At 41.1% G+C, this 21002-nt stretch overlaps 1 protein-coding gene across 1 annotated transcript in view; it reads left to right on the top strand.

Moving 5' to 3' along the window:
* The window catches only part of LOC141002375 (aryl hydrocarbon receptor-like), a 45429-nt gene extending 27623 nt beyond the window's left edge, over positions 1–17806 (top strand). The window contains exons 4-11 of the mRNA XM_073473689.1: positions 3991–4080; positions 5800–5932; positions 7190–7323; positions 9833–10035; positions 10272–10381; positions 11622–11763; positions 13063–14653; positions 17657–17806. Coding sequence (XP_073329790.1) covers positions 3991–4080; positions 5800–5932; positions 7190–7323; positions 9833–10035; positions 10272–10381; positions 11622–11763; positions 13063–14653; positions 17657–17806 — 2553 coding nt within the window. The remainder of the gene's footprint in view (positions 1–3990; positions 4081–5799; positions 5933–7189; positions 7324–9832; positions 10036–10271; positions 10382–11621; positions 11764–13062; positions 14654–17656) is intronic.
* The last annotated feature ends 3196 nt before the right edge of the window (positions 17807–21002 follow it).

The raw sequence follows: 21002 nt of genomic DNA, 5'->3' as shown, positions 1-21002 counted from the left end.
TGACAGTGCCCCCATGCAGAAAACAAAAATGACACACAGACACAGGTTTTGTGATCTGACAGGATGACAACATTTATCTGTATCTGCCAAACTGTCACAAATTACTGTTGAGAAATGAATAGGATTTATGGCGCGACAATAATGTTAATGTTAATGTAATGTTTGGTTAGGTTTAGGCACAAAAAGGTTAAATCGGAAGGGAAATGTGGTTTGGGGTTAAATAGACTACATATGAATATGAACATATACATATGAACCACTTGGTTAAATGGAAAGTTCACTGAAATCAATTATATATTTTTCTTTTTAGTGCTATTCCTCCATCTAGATGTTTTTTTGCGAGTTGCAGAGTTTTGGAGAGCACTCAGGTTGTGCTGCTCGAGCGCCAAAACAGTACATTTGACTCAATAACTCAACAGCAATGTCTCTTTACAGAGATCAGGACCCGGTTACTCAAGATAGACACAAAGAAGACCTTGTTGTGAGCTTCCTGTAGGAACTTCTTCTTTCTTATCTTACCACAAGCATGCATCTAGTCATGGATGAGAGGCTAGCTAACTAAGCTAACTAAGATAGCTAATGTGACAGCTCAGACCTCATCACCTAATGTCAGTGTTGGACCCCATGCTCTTGTGTCTGAATGGGAGCAAAGCCCTGCAGCAGGTTGTGCAAAAGCTGGAACCAGAGGAGTAGAAGCTGACACATGGATGTAAGGTTCAGGTGTCTGCATACATCTGGTCATAGAATTATAAGCAATAAAGCCAAGAGGAATAAAAGACAAGATTATGTTTAAAAAATGTAACACTGAATACTGAGTGTGGTTTTCTAAACATGTTTGTAAAGAGCTGCTCCAGAGGGCTATTAGCTGTAATGTGACAGGCAACATTTGGATCAAATAAAATCCAATTAATCATCATGAATGAATCATCCCTCCGTAAAACCTGTGTCCGTCTGAAAATCTTGTATTTTTGGAATTTCAGGTCACGGTTCAGCTTTTTAAGAAAAGGCAACCATCAGACCTGTTTTCCATTCCAGTTGAACCGGGGTAAAATCTCTCCTGGTTCACGGCGGTTTCGTGCCCTCTGTACTGTATGTGTGATTGAGTGGAGCGCGAGCTCACTGGCTGCCAGATCTTTTTGGGATCTGCTGGAGTCATTGATTTTCCAGTCCAGTTCCTCCCAATGTGCATTACACTGGCATTCCAGCAGAGGAGAGGAAACAGCCTGGCCGCCATACACCGACCCTACCAGGGAGGTTTAATTATTATGATAAGCCTACATTTCCCCAGCTTGTTAGTAATGAGAAATGAAAGCTCATTTGGAGAAAAAGAGGGTGAGTGTTCCACAGGGGATCTTCCTCCTCCTCCTAATCGTCGAGATGAGAGGGGAGATGGACTGCGAGCAGTTCACAGGCTGAGGAATGTCAGGTTTATTTCTGAAGTCTGAGCTGGTTTCTTTGCTGTTCTTCACATCAGACGGTGGTGAATTATAGAGGAGCTGTGAGCCTATCAATTATTCACGCTCAGAAAATGGAGGAATCATGGCAGAATGTCTTAATTGTGCTTTGACTTTTCAGTCATTATTTCAGAAATAAACACAAGCTGAGTCGAGTCATTTTTGACCATAACTGATAACAACCTGCTCTAACCATGTAGAATGACCTCTTTGTGTTTTCTTTTTTTTCTTCTATTTTAGAGCTAAATTTGCGAGCCATTGCTCTTCTTTTGCTCACACTCATGACTGAATCGAATCATTCGCAGCCGGGAGGTTAATGAGTACACATGAGTAGACTATCTGGTATTAAAAGACATGGCCTCATTCTGACGGTTGCACATCACATCGGGGTCCAGCAGCAACACAGCATTTCACAATTTCCCTCACTTTGAACAAACTTTGTGTGAAATTAGTGGGCGCATCAAGAGTGATTAACTCAATGAAACCTTCATATCACAAGACAGAATGTATTATCTGTTACTGTGGAAAACTCAACCTCGACATTTGTGTGTTTGTGTTTACTGTGGATGAAGCGTGGCAGATAATTGTGGTGAATCACTGGTCCCCCCCTGTGGGCTGATTTGGGAAAGAGATGACTGTGCTTCTGTGTGTGGCTGTGTGGGGACAGTTGTGTGTACATGTGTGTGTAGTGTGTGTTGGTACATGTCTGTTTGTTTACGAAAACGTCTCCGTACCGGGGGAAGGGCGTGTGTGTGTTAAGTGAGGTGGAAATGTTGGACCAGCTGTTCCCCTTTGTAGAGAAACAATGATTGTGCTCTATTTCACTGAACATGCTTCCTCGTTTTTCACTCCTTTCCTTTCCTTTCCTTCCCTTTATTTTACTGTAGAGCTTTCATCTAGCTCGATCCATCACAAACCTAACTATCCACGCCGAACAACAACTGCAGCTGTAGAAAACAAATGGAGGAAGCTTTTTCTATTTTTTTATTTCATAGAAATAGAAGACGCTTAAAAATAGATCTCAATAATGTGTGTATGCCCATATGCTTCATACATATTTGTTGACTTACACCCACATTTATAATATAAATATGTAGAAAACAAATCGTTATATTAGAAATCTTTAACTAACAGTGTTACATTATTAAAGTCTGTGTTATTCTGTTGGTTGTAATTAATGATGGTGCCACCTGATTTGCACTGGACTGTTGTGACTATAAGTTGGGACTATAAGCAGCAATGTTTGAGGGGATGGCTATGGCATTTTGAGGAAAAAAAGCTCAGCACTGCGCATGCGTGGTTCTACGTGGTGGCACAACAGTCTACCACAGGAGAACGCCTGGTTTGCTGTACACAGGAGTACGTCAAACATTACTTGAAGGCAGTTATAGAAGTAGCTGTTGTAAGAGTTAAATGTTATTTAGTGATATTTGTTTTCCAAGACCACGGCAACCTGTTGGAACGTCCCTAATGTAAGCTACAACCACCCCTGCAGAATTGCATTAAACAGAGAGGTGTGTCTGTTATTTAGCCTAGCTTCAGTGAAATGAACAGGGTGAACAAAATATTAGAAACATTGTTTAAACCATCAATCTGTCATTGTTTCCAAACCAAATCCTACAAAATGATCATAAAATGTGATCATAAAACAGTATGGTTTCAATGATTACATTTTCATGACGGCAGAATTTAGAGCATGACTGTTTTTAGACTGCATTAGTTTGAGCTCGGTGTATCTAATGAACTGGAAACTGATGTATTTATATTAGTCATCATTGTTTTTCCATGCCTCGGTGCTGACAACAGCTGTGGCCAGAGGCATCATGTTTTCAGGCTTTTCATACATCCACCCATCCCATTCTCATGAAGCTGATGTCTGAGGAACGCCTTGAAGGAATTTCTTCAGATTTGGACTTCACACTCAAAGATGAACTGATACGCTGAATCGGTGACACTAATCTTGTGTGTCCACCTGTTCTTGAATTGAGGTTGAAGTGAAGACAGCATGTTTGTCACTGGAAATTATTCGCTGGGATCTCACATGTAAAGCTAGCAAATACACTTTATGTCTTTTATTAAAGTCCTTCAAAGACTTCACTGCAGATATTATGAGTCTAGACAGACATGGATGTAAACTGCAACTTGCCCGGTTGGTGGAGACAACCCCACGAGGAGGGATTTTCTAAATCTTTCATGAAAAAAAACTTGTTGCAGCCTATTTATGCTGGAAATATGAGAGCAAAGCTGGTGCAAAATGTTACCTGCTGAATGTGAGACTGTAGTAATCTGATGTTTGCTGTGTTGCAACACACATTATGTAGAAATCTGCAGTACAAATATAGGATCAACTTCATGTCACAGCCTGAAATGCCTGAAATGACACCAACATAATAAAGACAACTTTTGACAATTCAGTTCTGGTTCTCCATTCTCTTATCTGAAAGCTCTCACACAAAGAGAGATAATTGTGCGAAATCATTTGCAAGACACAATGTCTCTGCTAACTGTGTTTGTACTTGCTTTGTTTGACCCGCAGGCTCTCAATGGTTTTGTCATGGTTATCACTGCCGGTGGGATCATCTTCTACTCCTCACACACCATCCAGGACTACCTGGGCTTCCACCAGGTACTGTAGCACTACCAGTCTTTCTATACCTCTGACTTCTAATCACCTCAAATCACTGATAACATAATTGGAAATAGAAATGGAAACAGTACCCCAAGGTACGGGGACTTCTATCTTTCTAATTTGTTTGAGAAAATGTGACCGTGAAATCCCCACTGTGGTCTCTCCAGAGCTCGTACACCGCGGACACCTGCGGCTTTACCTACAGTCTGTGTTTAATAGCTCAGCCTCTAAGGAAAGGCTGAGGTGTTGCTAACTTCAGAAGACTCTGGATGATGGATGACTATGATGAGCATGCAGAGGGAGAGATGACTGACAGATACAGCAAAGAACAATGCTTACTTTTATTACTGTATAACCACACTGAGTGGAATCAGTGGTGACACAGACTTCAAAATAAAAGTCACTCAGTAACAGTGTCTCCTTTTGTTATAACTTTCCTGATGATTGATCATTTCTACTTTTGGTAATGAGCTGAGCTGCAGACAAGCTGCCATAGCAGGCTGAATTTACAGGGAGGGGTCCCTTCTCTGCTCGCTCTGCTTTCTTTCTTAGCCTCCAACATGTTGAGGCCATGGACCTGAGCTCAAGTAAACCTCTATATTGAAGGTACAGTAGGTGATTCTGGAAAAAATGTTTTTTTTTTTTTTTGATCTGGTGTCCAATCTTAACACCAACAGCCAATCCCAAAAACCAACCCAAAGTGTCAGAGGGAATGAGAATGTATTAAATTTGAAGTCATTATATTTTAAAGAGGTACAAATCTATAGATACACACATGTTATGACATTAAACATCTCGAGGCTCTGTTTTAGGAGCTGATAGATGGGTCTGGATGGATGGCTTGCGTGCAGCATCAGCTGGGAGCGGCTCAGGGGTCTTGTTTGATCCATTGGTCTCCTCCCTGCATGGTGCAGAGTCAGAGGCTCGTACAACTGCAGGAACACCCGACCTATTTATAGCTTGGCCTTTTTACAAACCAGCAGGCACAGCAGTGGGCTGCAGTGAGCAGCACACACTGAGACTCTGAACAGATGAGTGCACCTGTGCTATGACTTTTAGGAACAATACAGAAGTGAATTTTGCTTTTGAACACAGTGTTTTCAAGAAGTAAGCCTACAGGGAGAGTTTTCTCATACATACTGCTGGAGCCGACACACCGATGTGACTAGAGCTGCTAACACTGTGGCTGCTGCCACAACTACTACCTCTGATAGCACTACCTCTGTGACTGCAAACACAGTGGAGTGGCACCCCCAGGTAACTAGTTACTATTCCAAGATGTCTAGATATTCCAGAAGCATTTTTTGTTATACTTGTAGAAAATCTCTTAAAATCCTGACGGCAATCAAATGCTCTGACAAGTAAAAAATAAAAAACTACTACAATAAGGCTATAATAAGCCCATGTATGCCCCTGTAAGAAAACATTGGAAAGGCTTCCTGTCTGTCTACCTACATACCTGCCTGCCTACTACTGTGCGCTTTTGCACTTTGCATTCATTGCATATGACCGGGGTCTTCCACAGGGCTAGGTGGATATATTACTAATGCTAACAGAGAGGTAGGGGCACACACCCCCCAAGCCTAATAAAGGAGCCGCTTCATGTTAGTATGAAGCACACAGCCCCTAACAACAGAGCTGCAGCAGTGGCAACATCCTGTATGTCTCCACTTGCATGTAACTTTTCAAAACTTTCTTGTTGTTGTCTTTCCTCAGACGGATGTTATGCACCAGAGTGTGTATGAGCTGGTCCATACAGAGGACCAGCAGGAGCTCAGGAGAAACTTGCACTGGGCTTTGAATCCTCCTCCTGCTGCTGCATCTGCCATCACCCAGGACTCCCCCGAAGGTAATCACTTTCTCCTCCTACATGAGTCTACTATTAGGACCATAGCAAGACTGAGGGATCATGTCTGGACTGAATACAGGTTTATTAACTGAAACACACTCTCACAGAAAAAAATATACAACATACCAGAGATGATTGTATATTTACAAGGAAGTTGTTTTTTTCGAGCTGAAGGATCAATTTTATCTGTCAGTTAGCCCCCAGCAGTGTTTCCAAAATGTATTATTTTATGCAGAGTGTGCTGTTAAATCTGTACACTTTGTAAGGATTTATTGATTTGATCATCCTCTGCAGAATGTTTGCGGTAATTGGGCATAACTGCAAACATTTACAGGTTATGCAGGCACTGGGTGAATGCATTGACCTGGAAGTTATACATCCCAGTGGTGGCCGTACGTTAAACATTGCTGTGACCTGGTACAGTGTTCACTAAAGCACTAACTGAGCTGCCCCGCACAGTCTGTGTGAACATACATTTGGGCATCAATATCAGACGATTAAGTAGACACAGTTTAGGCATTAAGCTTTAAGACCATCCCGGGTCAGGTCACATGACCCTGTAATCTTCACTGTGGCTTATGAGGTGAAGTGGTCCCAGATCTGTATTTGGGTTTTAAGATGCTTATGTTTATGTGCTTTGGTTCTGAGCAATGCGTTTAGGGTAAGACCCACAGCCTTGACACAACTAACCCACTGCTGCACTGACCCCTGTTGACAGTCTCCTGTTTCACTGCCACAAATGCTGTCAGCTGGTGTGTTGAGGTACAGTTAGTTTAAGGCCTCATTACATAAGTACATTATACAATTGAGGGCAGCTGATGGCGTGAAACAACGTTAAAGTCCAGCTCAAGAATAAATACTTTTCAAACTCTTTTTTTATACTTACATTTTTATTAGCAGCTGTGTGTGTGGTTTGAGGCACTGCACAGCAGATTTTGCTGTACGATGATAATAAAAAGTCGAACATTCACTTCTTCCAGCTTCTTAAACGTGAAGATTTCATAATTTTCTTTGTCATATATGATATTAAATGAAGAGTCTGTAAAGTCTGTAGCTTTTGTAATGTGACATGTGTCACAAGGAATCTGATCAATCTTGTGGACACAGTGTTGCAGATACAGAGAGACTGGAAGCTGTGCAGGATTGTTATTTCACTGGGCTTTTCACACAGAACCCTCAGATTAAACTGACGTAACTTTATACTCACTACTTATAGTCATAGTCACTGACATCAACTCATATTTTTTGTAAATACAGAGATGGAACCGGACAGCAGCTCAGCTGTGGTCAGCTACAACCCTGAGCAGCTTCCCCCTGAGAACTCATCCTTCCTGGAGAGGAGCTTTGTGTGTCGCTTTCGCTGCCTTCTGGACAACTCCTCAGGATTTCTGGTAGGTTAAACACGTGAATGTACTTGTACTTACTACGAGTGTGGTTAAGGTGTGTCAACCAGCGAGAAAATGACTGTTGTTGTCCTCAAGAGGTTAGCTTCGCTGCTAAAGCGTCAGAGATATCAGGACAGGTGAATTATTTCATTGAGAGAGGAGCAAAGAACGGCACTGGAGGCTTTTCTGGATGGAAACAATGTTTTCATTCTCTCGACTGACTTTGGTAAGAGTTTGATTACCAACCAAATCCGCTGATGGTAGCGGTCTCCGGCTGTTAACCTGATTGGTTAAAGTTAGCCCGTGATAGACGGATAGCATGTGATAGCATTTTTTCAAATTGTGTGCCCTTTGTAAAATAGTTTCTAAGGGCGGCTTCCCAGATTGTTCTGTGTAAAAAAAAACATCACATTCACTTCAGATTCCACCCCCACATCATTTCCCACCTGAGATTTCCACCTGCTTCCACAGATGTACTTTCCCACTCATGTCTGATAACTTCGTCTGACAACAAGGTTCTGTAGAAATTCGTCTTCACTTATGTAAACGGTAAATGACACACATGTGGTTCCTATAGATAATAGAAAAATGTAACAGAGGGGAGAGAGAGGTTAGAAAAGGTTAAAAGTGAATTCCTGGATATTTAATGTTCATCGACAATTTGTTGTGGTTGTGAAAGTCTACACATAATACAAGTGTTTAAATGATAGAATTGGTGTGTCACAATATATACATACATTGCTGGGTGATTAATAATGATGCAGGTTAGCAACGGTGATAAAGAACATGTATTGTTTTGCATTTCGACCCCGTGCGTCATTGGACACTCATGGTGTTCATTCCTACTTTAGCAGGTTTCAGTGTAGCCTGTAGGAAAAACTCTCACGTCCTGTCAGTGGGGTTCCTCTGGGCAGACCTGCGTCACACAGGGTTCATAGATGCATTTCTATGAGGGTGGGGAGGAACATGCTTATTGCAGGTTGCTGGTGGCGCCCATGTCTCTGCACATAAAAGTGCTGGAAGTGCCCACGGTATGGAAGGTGATTCAACATTTTGCCCTGCTGCTGTGGAATTATCACATTTTGATTCGTACAGACAACAAAACAGCAGCAGGTCACATAAATTGCCAAGAGGAGTGAGCTCAGCTCAGCTTCTCTGCATAGCCAGACAGCTATTGTTCTAACTCTCCATCAGAGTGGTGTACACGCCTAGTAAATTGAACACAGCAGCCTCTCGGCACATGGAGAGCTTTTCAGTTTTCTACTCTGCTCTTTACTTGACTGTTACAGTGTGTAACCATTGTTTCTGCTTCTCAGTAGGCTTTATTTTTCCCCCAGTGTCATTACCTCAACAGGTGTTGTAGTGCTTCTGTGCCACGTGTCAGCAGTGATGGATTGTGATGTGATGCGCTGTTGCTTTGTGACACATTGACAGAGTCTGGACTGGTTATTGTTGTATGTGAAGTCAGTGTGTGTTTGTGCTTGTGAGTGCCAGACGGACCCTTTGGGTCATGGACATCCTGCTATGCCCTTATCCAAGTAGACATAGCCATAAAGGGCGAAGCCTTTACATAAACGTATGTTAGTTACATAACTCCAAATTCTAAGATAAGAATAATAATAATAATAATAACATTCAGTTTATTTGTATAGCACTTCAAAATCAGTGTGACAAAGTGCTTCACAATAAACACAAAAACACAATTATAAAATACAAAGTAATAAAAGAGAAATAGAACTAATAACAATGGATGATTAAAATCATCCAAATAAAAAGTTTAAAAAAGCAATGGGTGTATTCAGAGAGAGCTGTGCAAGACTTAAGTGCAATGTCAAGAATAAAATACAGTGTAACTGAAAAGAAAAAAAGAAACCTAAAATTTTAAACACCTTTATACTGTAGGAAGGCCTTACAATAAAAATAACGCACGCAGTATTTAAAAGTGATTTAAAAGAGGACACTGATGTAGCCAGCTGTAGTTCCTCAGGCAGGTTGTTCCACAGCCGAGGAGCCTGAACAGCAAACGCTCAGTCCCCTCACTCAGTATATCACAGACTTTGGCGTTTAAAGGGCTCCCTGCTTTGCTTTAGTCCTTCAAGGTTTAAAAGATAGTTGACAGTATGTTATGTATGAAGACTGATATGGAGACATTGTTCTCAAGCTACAATTTAGCAAATGATGTGAGCTTTATGAATATAGTACTACTATATAGTAATATAGTACGTGGCTGAACACCAGGGAACCAGATCACACTGAAGGACTTGGGTATCATATAAATTCAGTTCATTAGTGGGGTTGTATGGGGGTGTATTTTCCTAAAAGTAACATTTATTGTGATAGCATGGAAATACGTCAAACTAATGCCTTGAAATGATAACTGCCAATATTGGATTGTTAAGTAAAAGTAAATGAAGCTACTGTGTGGCTGAGTGAGGTGCTCTCAGATACTCAAACGTTTAACGGACTTACATGAAAGACAACCTTTTCAAGCTTCATTTTTTTCTTTTCTTTACAGGCTTTGAACATCCAGGGCAGACTGAAGTTTCTGCATGGACAGAACCAGCGTCAAGAAAACGGAGGGAAGGTCCTGTCACAGCTTGCACTTTTTGCCATTGCGACTCCTCTGCAGCCTCCATCCATCCTGGAGATCAGGACCAAGAACATGATCTTCAGAACTAAACACAAGCTGGACTTCACACCTCTGGCCTGTGATGCAAAGTAATCATACACATACACACTCCATACACAGCTGTATACACAGCTCCTTTGTATCCTCGATTACATTATTGATTTTTTGTGAAGATAAAGCAATAGCACCAGGACTTCATGTCACATTCATGTAGTAGAAGCTTCATACTTGATTGAATTAGCATGTAATCATTTGGAGATCATTCACTAGATATGGATGTAAGCTGTTCTGTGTACCATCAACAATGTTATTTTTTCATGTACAGGGGGAAGATAGTGCTGGGGTACACGGAGGCTGAACTGCGGGTACGAGGATCTGGCTATCAGTTCATCCACGCAGCAGACATGTTGTACTGCGCAGAGAACCATGTCAGAAGTAAGTTGCATTGATGCACCCCGAATCTCTGTTGCATCGCTCTCCCTTCTTTCCTGTCATCACTCCAATGGCTCTTTCTAATAAATTCTAATAGAATGTCAAAAGAAAAAAACTGTAAGGTCTATTTCCATGTTATCTTAAAGAAGTAAGCCTTACAAACAAGTTATTCTGAAGACCATGCTATTCTCCATTCAGTACACTTGCTCTGATCACACTACTTTTGGTCATTTCGAACCCACATACAATTTTTGGCAGCGGCCTTAAAATAAAGTTGACTTCATCCAAACACACTTTGACCTTAAAAGACGCTTGTTATGCAGTGTGAAGCTGTTTTATAATGAAGAGAGTGTGTCATATTAATTCATCCATCTTTGATGCTTATCTGACTGAAACATTTCAGATTTAGTCCTGTCATAAAAGTTGAGAAGGCCTGGTCCAACCTGGTCAGAGAGTTCAGACAGCTTTTGCAAGTAATCCTGCTGGATTACGGAGCAGATTGAGTAAAGCTGTAGAGCTGCCAGAGGAGAGGATAGGGCCCACAAATCCACCGCATGAGCAAAGCATCAGAGATGATCCATATAGCAGCACCAAACACACAAACACTTCAGAGGTCAGATATTTAACTGGCCGCTCTCTGCAAGAGTCAGTGTAGTTAAATCAAGATGTCAAAGCAAGTAGAACGTCTGCGAAAAAGAGCCGACTGATCTGCTGCGCTGAACCTCACATCGTATTATGCTAAAGAAGGTATTTTGTGGCTTATTCAATTTACTTTTCATGCTTCTCAAAAGTGTACAAAAGGAAGAGGGAACACCAGATTTATGAGCTCTGACATGTTCCTGAAGGGATTTAAGGCATTTTTCTTCAAGATCAAGAGTGTTGCTGTTGATCCAAGGAGAACTCTCACCCTCAGTAATCTGTCATACAAAGGAGTGTAAGCACAGACCTCAATATGTGTAATAACTAATCCGTAGAGGATGTCAGTTAGTTGGTCCACTGTCATCCATCAGTTTCTCAGCATCTACTGGCCAGATTTCATGAAAGTTTCTGTTGATATTCATGCAAAGAATGATTGGTTTCCTCGTGCTATAAGCACTAATAACTGATGCCATATGGAGCCACCAATATGCGTAAACGCTAATTGTATCTTTGGACTCTTTGCTAAAATAAAGTGCTTTCAGTATGTTTATATTAATTCATACAGTTCAGTTTTTAAAACTGTGTTTGTATTCCATATTTGCAGTGATGAAGACTGGAGAGAGCGGTCTGACGGTGTTCAGGCTCCTGACGAAGGAGAATCGCTGGAAATGGGTCCAGGCCAATGCCAGGCTGGTGTACAAGAACGGCAAACCAGATTACATCATCGCCACCCAGAGGCCTCTTTTGTATGTTTTTATCTGTTTATGTTGTGTTGTAAATCAACAAAATGTGACAGTTGTGCAAAATGCAAAATTATATGGGGAATTATAATAATTTCCTGTGTGTTTTAGGCCGAATCCCAATACTCTTACGCTTTGCATGACCAAAACTAGGGGGAGGGTGTCACGATTCTTGTTGGAATAGTGTAGGTGAACTGTGAGGGCTACATTGAGCCTCCAGACTGAGGTTTGTCACTTGCACACTTTTATCTGAGTGTTATGAGAACTCTCGCTACTGCACTCCTCATGTCTTGGTCACTTGTTATCTAGCTAACATTACATTGTTATTGCTGATTTGTGCATGACAGTCTCACAGTTTGACATATTTAAATGCTGCATTACCCCTCTTTGATGGCATAAGATGCCCGAAATTTGACTAAAGTCCAGAGGTGAAGTTGCTGCACTTCGCTCCTCTATTATTAGTGCAAGCAGGCAGTGTAGGAGCACAGGTTGTTAATGTTAGACTATAAAGCACTGCTAGTGGCCAGGTGATGAAGTAGTGTTGTCTTTATAGAAATCACCATAGCTGAAGACGCCATATTGGAAATGTCACGTCTGTAAATGTAAACACTGTTAACGACTATTAATGATGAGGGTATGAGGGTCCTGAACGGTTGTCCCATTTCATAGGGGGGCATTTCAACCACTACCCCTTGTAACTCTGTTCTGAGGGGCAGTCAAAAACCGGGGGTAAGGGTCAAAATTGGAAATCGGATTGAGCCTTAGTCTGATTTATTTAAAATCAGCCTAAGGCTAAAGGTTGAGTAGGCGATTCTGGATAAAGTTGTTTGTGGATTGATTATCGGTGTTCAGACCAAACAGCGACAACCAGTCGTACTCCAATTGTATTTGATGACTGAAGAATGAGACTGTACAATCAACAACTATCTTTCTTACGAACCTGCACCTTTAAAGGTCCTATATAAAACATTCAGCCTCACTTGATGACAGGAAACTATTTGCTATGTAAAGATTTACAGTAGTGGAGTAAAGACATCCTGAGCGAGAGTGAGGTGACACTCCTACTCTGTGCGTTGTTATGAACTGCGACCACTTGTTGGCTTTTGGGACCTTTAAGAGTTTATCCAAGGAGAGTAGTATGTGTAGTTCTCTGTTATGATGTGACTCAGACTCTCAGACAGTTAGTTCAGTCATGTAAAAGTGGATAAGAACAAAACCAGCAACCAAGCAACAAACTTTGATCCTTTGCACGTGAATTGCCATGATGATGTCTCCTGACATTAATCATGTTTTCTGTCTTTATAGGGATGAGGAGGGAGGAGAACATTTGCGTAAGCGCTCTATGCATCTACCCTTTACCTATGCTACAGGAGAGGCCCTGCTCTACCAGTCCAACCATCCCATAGCAGGCTTTAGAGATGGAAGCCATGAGAAAAATGGCAGTAAGTCAAAGAAGAGCCGGACTGAAAGGCTGGTGAGGGATGGTGTGGACCCTGGTTCTCTTCTCGGGGCTCTCATGAGTCAGGATGAGTCGGTGTATGTTTGCCAGCCCGCCATGGAGCCCAAGATGTCATTCAGCAGCTTCTTTGGAGACCAAATGGGCTTCTCTGATTCTGAATCCTCCAGCTTGCACAGGAGCTGGGACGAGCCGAGCAATGGTGTGCTGGGTCCTGGTATCACACAGACAGGACCCAGCTTTGACCCACTGCTGGCTACTCTGGACTCCCTCTCCCTGGACGGCCAAGGGGTTGTGGATTCAGAAGAGGTGGGTTGTTCAAACGGCGAGCTGTTTGGGGCTCTGGAAGGGCTGGGGCTGAGTGCAGAGGACCTAGAGCTGCTGCTACTGGATGAGCGGATGATTAGAGTTGAGATGGACCCTGAGCGAGTGCCCACCTTGGATGACCTGCTGACAAATGAGGAGATCCTTTCTTATATCTACGACTCCTTAGAGGGAAAGATGAATTCCTCAGAGCACGGAGGACAGGTGCCTCCCAGTACTTCCTCAGCGACAGCCACAACAGTGTCACTACCTGAAAATAATCCCACCTCTGACAATAATGTGCAAATGCAGTTTCCTCACCATAAGCCTCCCCTGGTGGAGCAGGCTCCCATTGTCCAGCTGTCGCAGCAGATGCAACAGCACCTCAACATGCAACCCGATAAAGTGGCGCATGAGTGGGGCCAGCAGAGTAACCATTTGCCGAACACAACAGTTAACGGAGACCTGCAAAATCAATCTATCCCCAATGGACAATGGACAGCCCAAGACATTCTAGTCAGTGCAGGGATACACTACAACACACAACAGACTATTTTCAATGGCAAGGCCTCAGAGCTGGATGGAAAGCTCCATGAGCAGCAAACGCATCACCGGTACCTTCAGCAGCAGCAGCAACCCAGGATGCAGAGCCAGCGCTCACAGCAGTGCCATGCCAAACAAAAGGCAGACAACCTCAACGGACTGTGTGGTATCTCCAGCACAGAGCATTCAGCAGGGAAATCCCAGTGGCAGGCCTTTGGATTCAGTGAAAATCTGGGCAGCAACGCCTGCCTTGATAACAGCCAAAAACCTCTAACAAACACCTCACTAGATTCTTGCATGGATTACAGCATGCCTGATATTGACAATGTGGATTACACTATTAGTGAAAGCTTGTTTGGAAGGGGTGGACAACAGCACGGGGCTGAGTCCACAGTTTCATCATTCCCAGGGATGAACCATAATCAGCAGCAGGAGCAGATCCCAGTTCCTTTGGCCCAGGTCATCTCCAGCCTGTCGCAGTGCCCTCCCCCCAACACCTCCCTGGAGCAGATTTTAGGAGTGGGCAAGCCGTGCCGGCAGTTGGACCATTATGGCATGGTGACCTCTGAGATCCCTCATGACCCCAGTCCCAAGGTGAGGCTGCTGAAACACTGACAGGATGCTGTGGTGATGAGATCATAACTAGCTAAAACAGTTTGATCTGGGAAAGTAATTAATAGGAACAATGTTTGTAACAAAGTAATGTAAGGTTTACTTCCTGGCTTATTAGAGCTTTCAACTGCAACTCAAACACTTGGCTGAAAAGTGTTTTCTATAGTATCATGCGGCAAAATATTCAATACTGTTGGGGGAACCGATCTTAAAACTTTTCAAAATCACACATTATTACCAGCGTCCCTTTGGAGTGTAACTAACACAGAACTGGTTTTGGCGTTTTGCTGGGTCCTTCTGTCTGTGGACAGATTTTTCACTGCACAGGCATCACAAACATGCAGGATGCAGTCACTTAACTTCACAGGGGTATCGTTGAGATCAAAATGAAGACTGAGTTTGACAATGGGTGTTGTTCAACCCATGAGCACTGAGAGCTCATGTAATAATGTAGTAATGACTACTGTGGTCGTGGGTCAGAACATGAACATGTTGAGGTTCTCAAATGTGAGAACTGTGGCTTTTAATGATCTTACATTATAGTAAAATGAATATCTGTGGGTTTTGGACTGTTGGTCGGAGAAAACAAGACATGTAACCCAAAACCATCTTGCGATGGGATCAAACCAGACGTGATGCTGATCAACATGTTCATGTTCCCACCCATGAGTACACACCCAAGTTCGAACTCGGTCTTCATTTTGATCTCAACACACCTGTAAAGTTTTGTGTTTGCAACTTACGCTATCACGCTGACAAAATCTGTCCACATCAGATGAATAAACACCTGGCAAAATACTCAAAACCACTACAGTGGTAGTTCCCAATATAATAGATGTCTCTAGGAGCACACTTTGCCATGATGACTCACCTCACACACACACACACACACACACACACACACTCATGAGGTGAAAACAATGCCATTCATGCCACGCAGAGGATGACTGTAAATGAGTTTGTTCACACTCTGATCTTCCTTTCAGTCTAAGATTTACACCTGTGCCACCTGCAGGGTAATACGTCTACATTTTATACACGATACCTCACCTTCTAATAGGCAGACAGACGGGAGATTTCAATGTTCCCCTTTGCAATACTCTCTGTATTGCATTACCAATCCACTCAAACCAACACAGGATTCAACAAGTGTTGAATCCTTGATTTACCTGGTATTGTGCTTTCAAATGACAGCATACATTATGTACAATATATTGTATTATTGTGCAGCTGTACACCTTAATTTAACATTTGTAAAACATAGACTAAAATACTTGAATTGAATAGGCATTTGACAAATTGCTAAAAATACTCTGACATTTGTAAATGTGGTCACACAGATTTGTAGATGTGTGCTACCTTTGTCTAAGAAAGTACGAGGTATTATATCATCTTTATTCAGTGTCATCATGGAGCAGATATACTCAGAGTATATTGTGACTCTATGATTCCTACTCACCAGGGCAGGTACTGGGGTAAAATTGTTTAGTGCTTGTGCACTCAAAGTACCTACGTTTGTTCTCTCAAATCAAAAACTTACATCTTTTTATGTGATAAAATATGTGCAATGTATTTCATATGTACAGTACTGCATACCACATTATATTACATAAACTTTAAATTCTTGCTAAATGGACCAAAATTGAACAGGTCTAACTTGTCCACTCTCCCAGAATATCAGAACAGCTGACAATCTGATGCAGAAACCTAAAAAGAGGCACAGCGCTGTCTTTTTTCAACATCTGTGTCGTGTTTGTTTTGTTCTTTCAGAGTGAAAGAAATGATGTGCTGATGCAATTTGTTTTCCCTCTCTCTCTGGCTCTGATGTGACCTCCAAAAAATGAAAAGACTGCAGTGTTTGTTTTTTTATTATTTGCTGCAGGGGCTCAGTGTTTGCACAATTTGAGAAGAGACGTTTAAGGTTGGGTTAATGTAGTTCAGCGCTTTCAACCTCGGGGTCAGAATCCTTGATATGCAAACAATGGTGAGAGAGATTTCCCACTATTTCAGACTGCCAAAAAAAAAAATCCAACAAAAAACAGTTTATTAAAGAGAAAGTATGAAATGTAGTAGTATTTTCTCTGTTAGAGAATACAACATAACATACTCCAATGTAGTGCTGAATCACTGGTGTTTTAGATATATCTGTCAATGGTCACAAAACAATAACAGTTCTGACACTGAATTGGTGATTTCTCAAACTTATCCAATCAAAAGTACAAAGTATTTGTTGTTTAATATAACTCACATTAGTTTTTCCAGTCATCATAATTTAAATGCAGTTCAGTGTTTGAAACCTCATCCGCAAAACCTCAACCGCAAAACATCTCGATGGCAAAATGAGCAAAATGAGCAAAATTCATCCTGCTCGCTAACCTGGATTTCAGGCAGACACAGATAATTGATATCTGAGAGCTAAAAGTCAGATGATGATCGTCAACCAAGATGCATTTAATGCACGTACGCACACATAGAGCATAGACAGAGTGGAAAGGGTCATCACATGACAATATGACATCTGTAGGCTTGTAAAGTTTCCTTCAAACAGGAACAACTCCCTCATTCTTACAGTTTTCAGTCTTCATACACAAAACATTTGGCTACATGTAATTTCAAAATAAAAGTTAAACAACTTCTTCGATGCCACTGTCTGAAGGAATTCTCACTGTGCAGCCAAACCAACATTTTTAAAATCCACCTGACATCATTTTAAATCCTAGTAGCGATAGCAAAGTTTTCAGTGAAGCCAATTCTGGGGAAATACTATGTGTGTAAAATGATGCACATTCACATTTGATGGAATGTAACAGCCCTAAAAAAATGGAGACTTTGGTTGAAATGTCATTTATGGAGCTTCAATGAACAGTTGCAAGCTATGAAACTTAATGTTGAGTGATTAAAATTGACACAACACTTCACATATTTCTATATTTGTAATATTTCTCCCACCTGTCTTTATTGATGGTGTCCTCTTGTCATGTGCAGATGGAGAATGGCTGCATCCTGAACAGTACTTACCCAGGAGGCTGTGCCCTGCCCAATAGGAACGGGGCAGCGCCCCCTACTGTCCAGATGCCCGGCCCTGAGACTTTGTCCAGCCTCCCCGACCCACCAGCCACCGGCTTCTACCTCTGACCAGCTGACCAGACACAGTCGTGCAGCAGGACACTGTTAATGGCCAGAAACACACAATGACTGGACCAGCCTTATACATCTAGATACACAACAAACAAAGCTGAATAATGTAGGCCTATATGTTCTTCTTTCGTTACTTTTGAATTTGTAAGATTTCTTTTTTTTTGTGGGGGGGGAAGGGATCATTGTGTTGTATTTCAAGTCATATTATCATACGAGTCCTTTGTTTACAATAATGCAGTGAAGAGTGCTCAGTTGAGTTTATTTTAAGTAATAAAGAGAGGTAAATATGAGTTTTTAAGGATGAATTCTACAAATCTGCGTTCAGATACAACACGACGCACTATTTAGAGTCATAGGCAACAAAAGTTATGGAGAGTTCTGTATGTTTTCGGGGGTCAATACCAATTATTTAATATTAATGTTAAAAAAACACAATACATCTGTAAGTTATAACAAAAGGAGGAGATGTCTTAAAGATTTTGGATTTACTGAGTTAATATTTGGTGTTATTGGAGGATAAATGATGAATACGTTCCCAGTGGAGGCTATCGTTTGTATTGGATTAAAGGAACAGTTCACCCAAAAATGACAAAGCAGTCATTTTCTCCTCACCCCTTTGCTGATGGAAAGTCAGGTGAAGTGTCATAGTCCACAAAACACTTCTTGAGCTTCACAGCAAAGCAGTGTTGCAGCATTTTCCTGAACAACTGAAATAGCTGGAGACTTGTTTTAAAACGTAGAATAACAGCCAGAAAAAATAAGACGAAAGAAATGACTCCATTCAGCTCATTGGGCGCAGTCCTGAGATCCCAAATTGATTTTAAACCGAAATCTTAACTGTAGCTGCTAAGCTAAAAGCGAATTATAATTTTTGGGTGAACTTTTCCTTGACCGGGATTAAATCAACAGAAAGCTGATTAATGATATTACTAATTTATCAAACAAAAGAAAACATTTGTTGGTTCCAGCTTGTTGAATGTGAGGATTTACTGCTTCTCTCGGTCGAATAAGGAGCTTAATTTAATGTCTTTGACTTTTTGACTTCTGAAGATGTCACGATCGTCTTTTGGAGATTGTGACCAGCATCTTTCATCATTTTTTTTTTTACATTTTATTCAAGAAACAATTAATTAACAAAATAACCAGCAGATTATTTAATGACGAAAATGATCATTAATCCTAAATTGTTGGATCCAAACACATGCAGACGTACTGAGCTGAAAAGAGGTCGTTGTGTGTCTCCACTTCGTGAATGTACAGAAACGGGAGCAGAAATCAGGACAGGAGCATCCGATCAAGCATCAGATGCACTTCTTTATTGTTATTTTGTTAAATATAAATTTGGTTTTGAGGTTATTTGATTCGCTTTGTATCTGAACGCACCATAAAACACACTCCAATGTGATGACAGTTTTTTTGTTACTGGCAGTCGACAGGACATCAGCATCGCTCAGTTTTCCATCATGCTACAAGAATGTAATCTTTCAGTGTTCAGTGATTTCTTTGTTGAACGGGTTCACTTGTCAACAGTGAGATTAATTCATATATGTTTGAAAAAAGTATAGAATTTATGGTTAGATATATCCTGCACTTTATTTCAACCACCCAGTTAATGCAGATCTGTAGTCAGGGACACTGGAGTTAGAAAACCAACAGACCCTGTTTTGTTTTCTCGTCCATGTTTGAAGCTACTGATGGACCAGGTTGCATTTTCTTCTTATTTTGAGGTACATTTCAGGTGACGGGTTAATGTCCTCACGAGCACAAAACACTTCTGTACAATTGTTACTGACATCATTTTTTTTGTTTTGTTATCTTTCGCCACTTGAATTATTATTTTGTCGTTGTTCTTTTTTATTTTGGTCATTGTTACAACGTTTAACTGACTTGATTAGAAGAATTTCTAATTTCCTGTATTTATTCATGTCCTACAGCAAGTAAGCATTCTTGATTGTTTTGAAGTTGATGTGTAAGACATTCTCTTGTACAAAAAAAAAGAAAATGGAATGGTTTGTCATCCTCTTGCAGAGCAGTGGTTGCACTCGCTCTACCGAGGGAATTAATATAATCATTCTACAACGAATCCAGGCACAACTTCATCATAGTACAATCAAAACCGGGTTTTTAAAGGAACAGTCTGACATCTTGGGAAATCCTTTTGTTTGCTGTCTTACTCAGAGCTGAAAGAAGTGAAGATTGATATAAACATGCTGGACACACAGAGATGAATTATATTGATCTTCTCCCCTGACTTCTCATCTGAGTTTGAAAAGGAAACATACAGTGGGGTCGAAAAGGCTGAGAAACTTTTTTGAATGTAAATCCAGTTTTTTATTACAAGTGACAACATCAGCTTAACAATTTGAGTGAAAAGTTTCCTCTCTGAAAAATGTACATGAATTTCAGAATATCTCAGTGTTTGGTTTGTCCCCATTTTACTTAAGTGACAGCATGGACTGGAGCTGCATGGACTCCAAAAGTTTGTGCACAACCTGCTGACGCATGTTATCCCAGCATGATTGTGTCCATGACAGTCAGAACTCCTTGGTGTTCTAGTAGTTGGTGCAAAGCTTTGAGGCACGGCACAGCATTCTGTGACATCACAAGAAGCTGTGTGGGACACTCAGATCACAGTGGGATAACATGAGTCAGCAGGTTTTATGCAAACTTGTGGAGTCCATGTCAGCTCGGTTGCATGTTGTCAGTAAAGGAAAAGGGGAACATCACCGATTCTGAGATATTCTGAAAAATCAGAATAAGACTCAAAGTGTTAAGCTGATTTTATCATTTGTAATAAAAAAAATAGTATTACATTCAACACAGATGCAAAATAGTATTTTGACTAGTGGACTCAGACTTTTTGACCCTACTCTACCGCACGTCCCCAAAATGTGAGACCTTTCCTTCTACATGGTAAAAGCTTGGTGATATATCAGGTCAGTAATTTCAGGCCTACGCAGCATCTTAGAGCAGTTACAGAATGGCAAACAGTGAAAAACCAAATGTGAGTATTAAAAAGAGATCTCTACTGGAAGGATACAGTTCTGAATGTTTCTTGTACATAGCAAAATGACTGGAACATGATGCAGAGTAGAATTATTTCATCATGAAGAGATGCTGAAAAGAGATTTCCATTTAATTGTTCAAATAATGTCATTACTATTGGTATTAATATTATTGTTAAATGTTTTAT

This window comes from Pagrus major, chromosome 9, assembly GCF_040436345.1.
Source record: "Pagrus major chromosome 9, Pma_NU_1.0".
Classification (NCBI taxonomy): domain Eukaryota; kingdom Metazoa; phylum Chordata; class Actinopteri; order Spariformes; family Sparidae; genus Pagrus; species Pagrus major.
The sequence above is the reverse complement of the archived record's forward strand: the minus strand, read 5'-3'. Positions and strand labels throughout refer to the sequence as shown.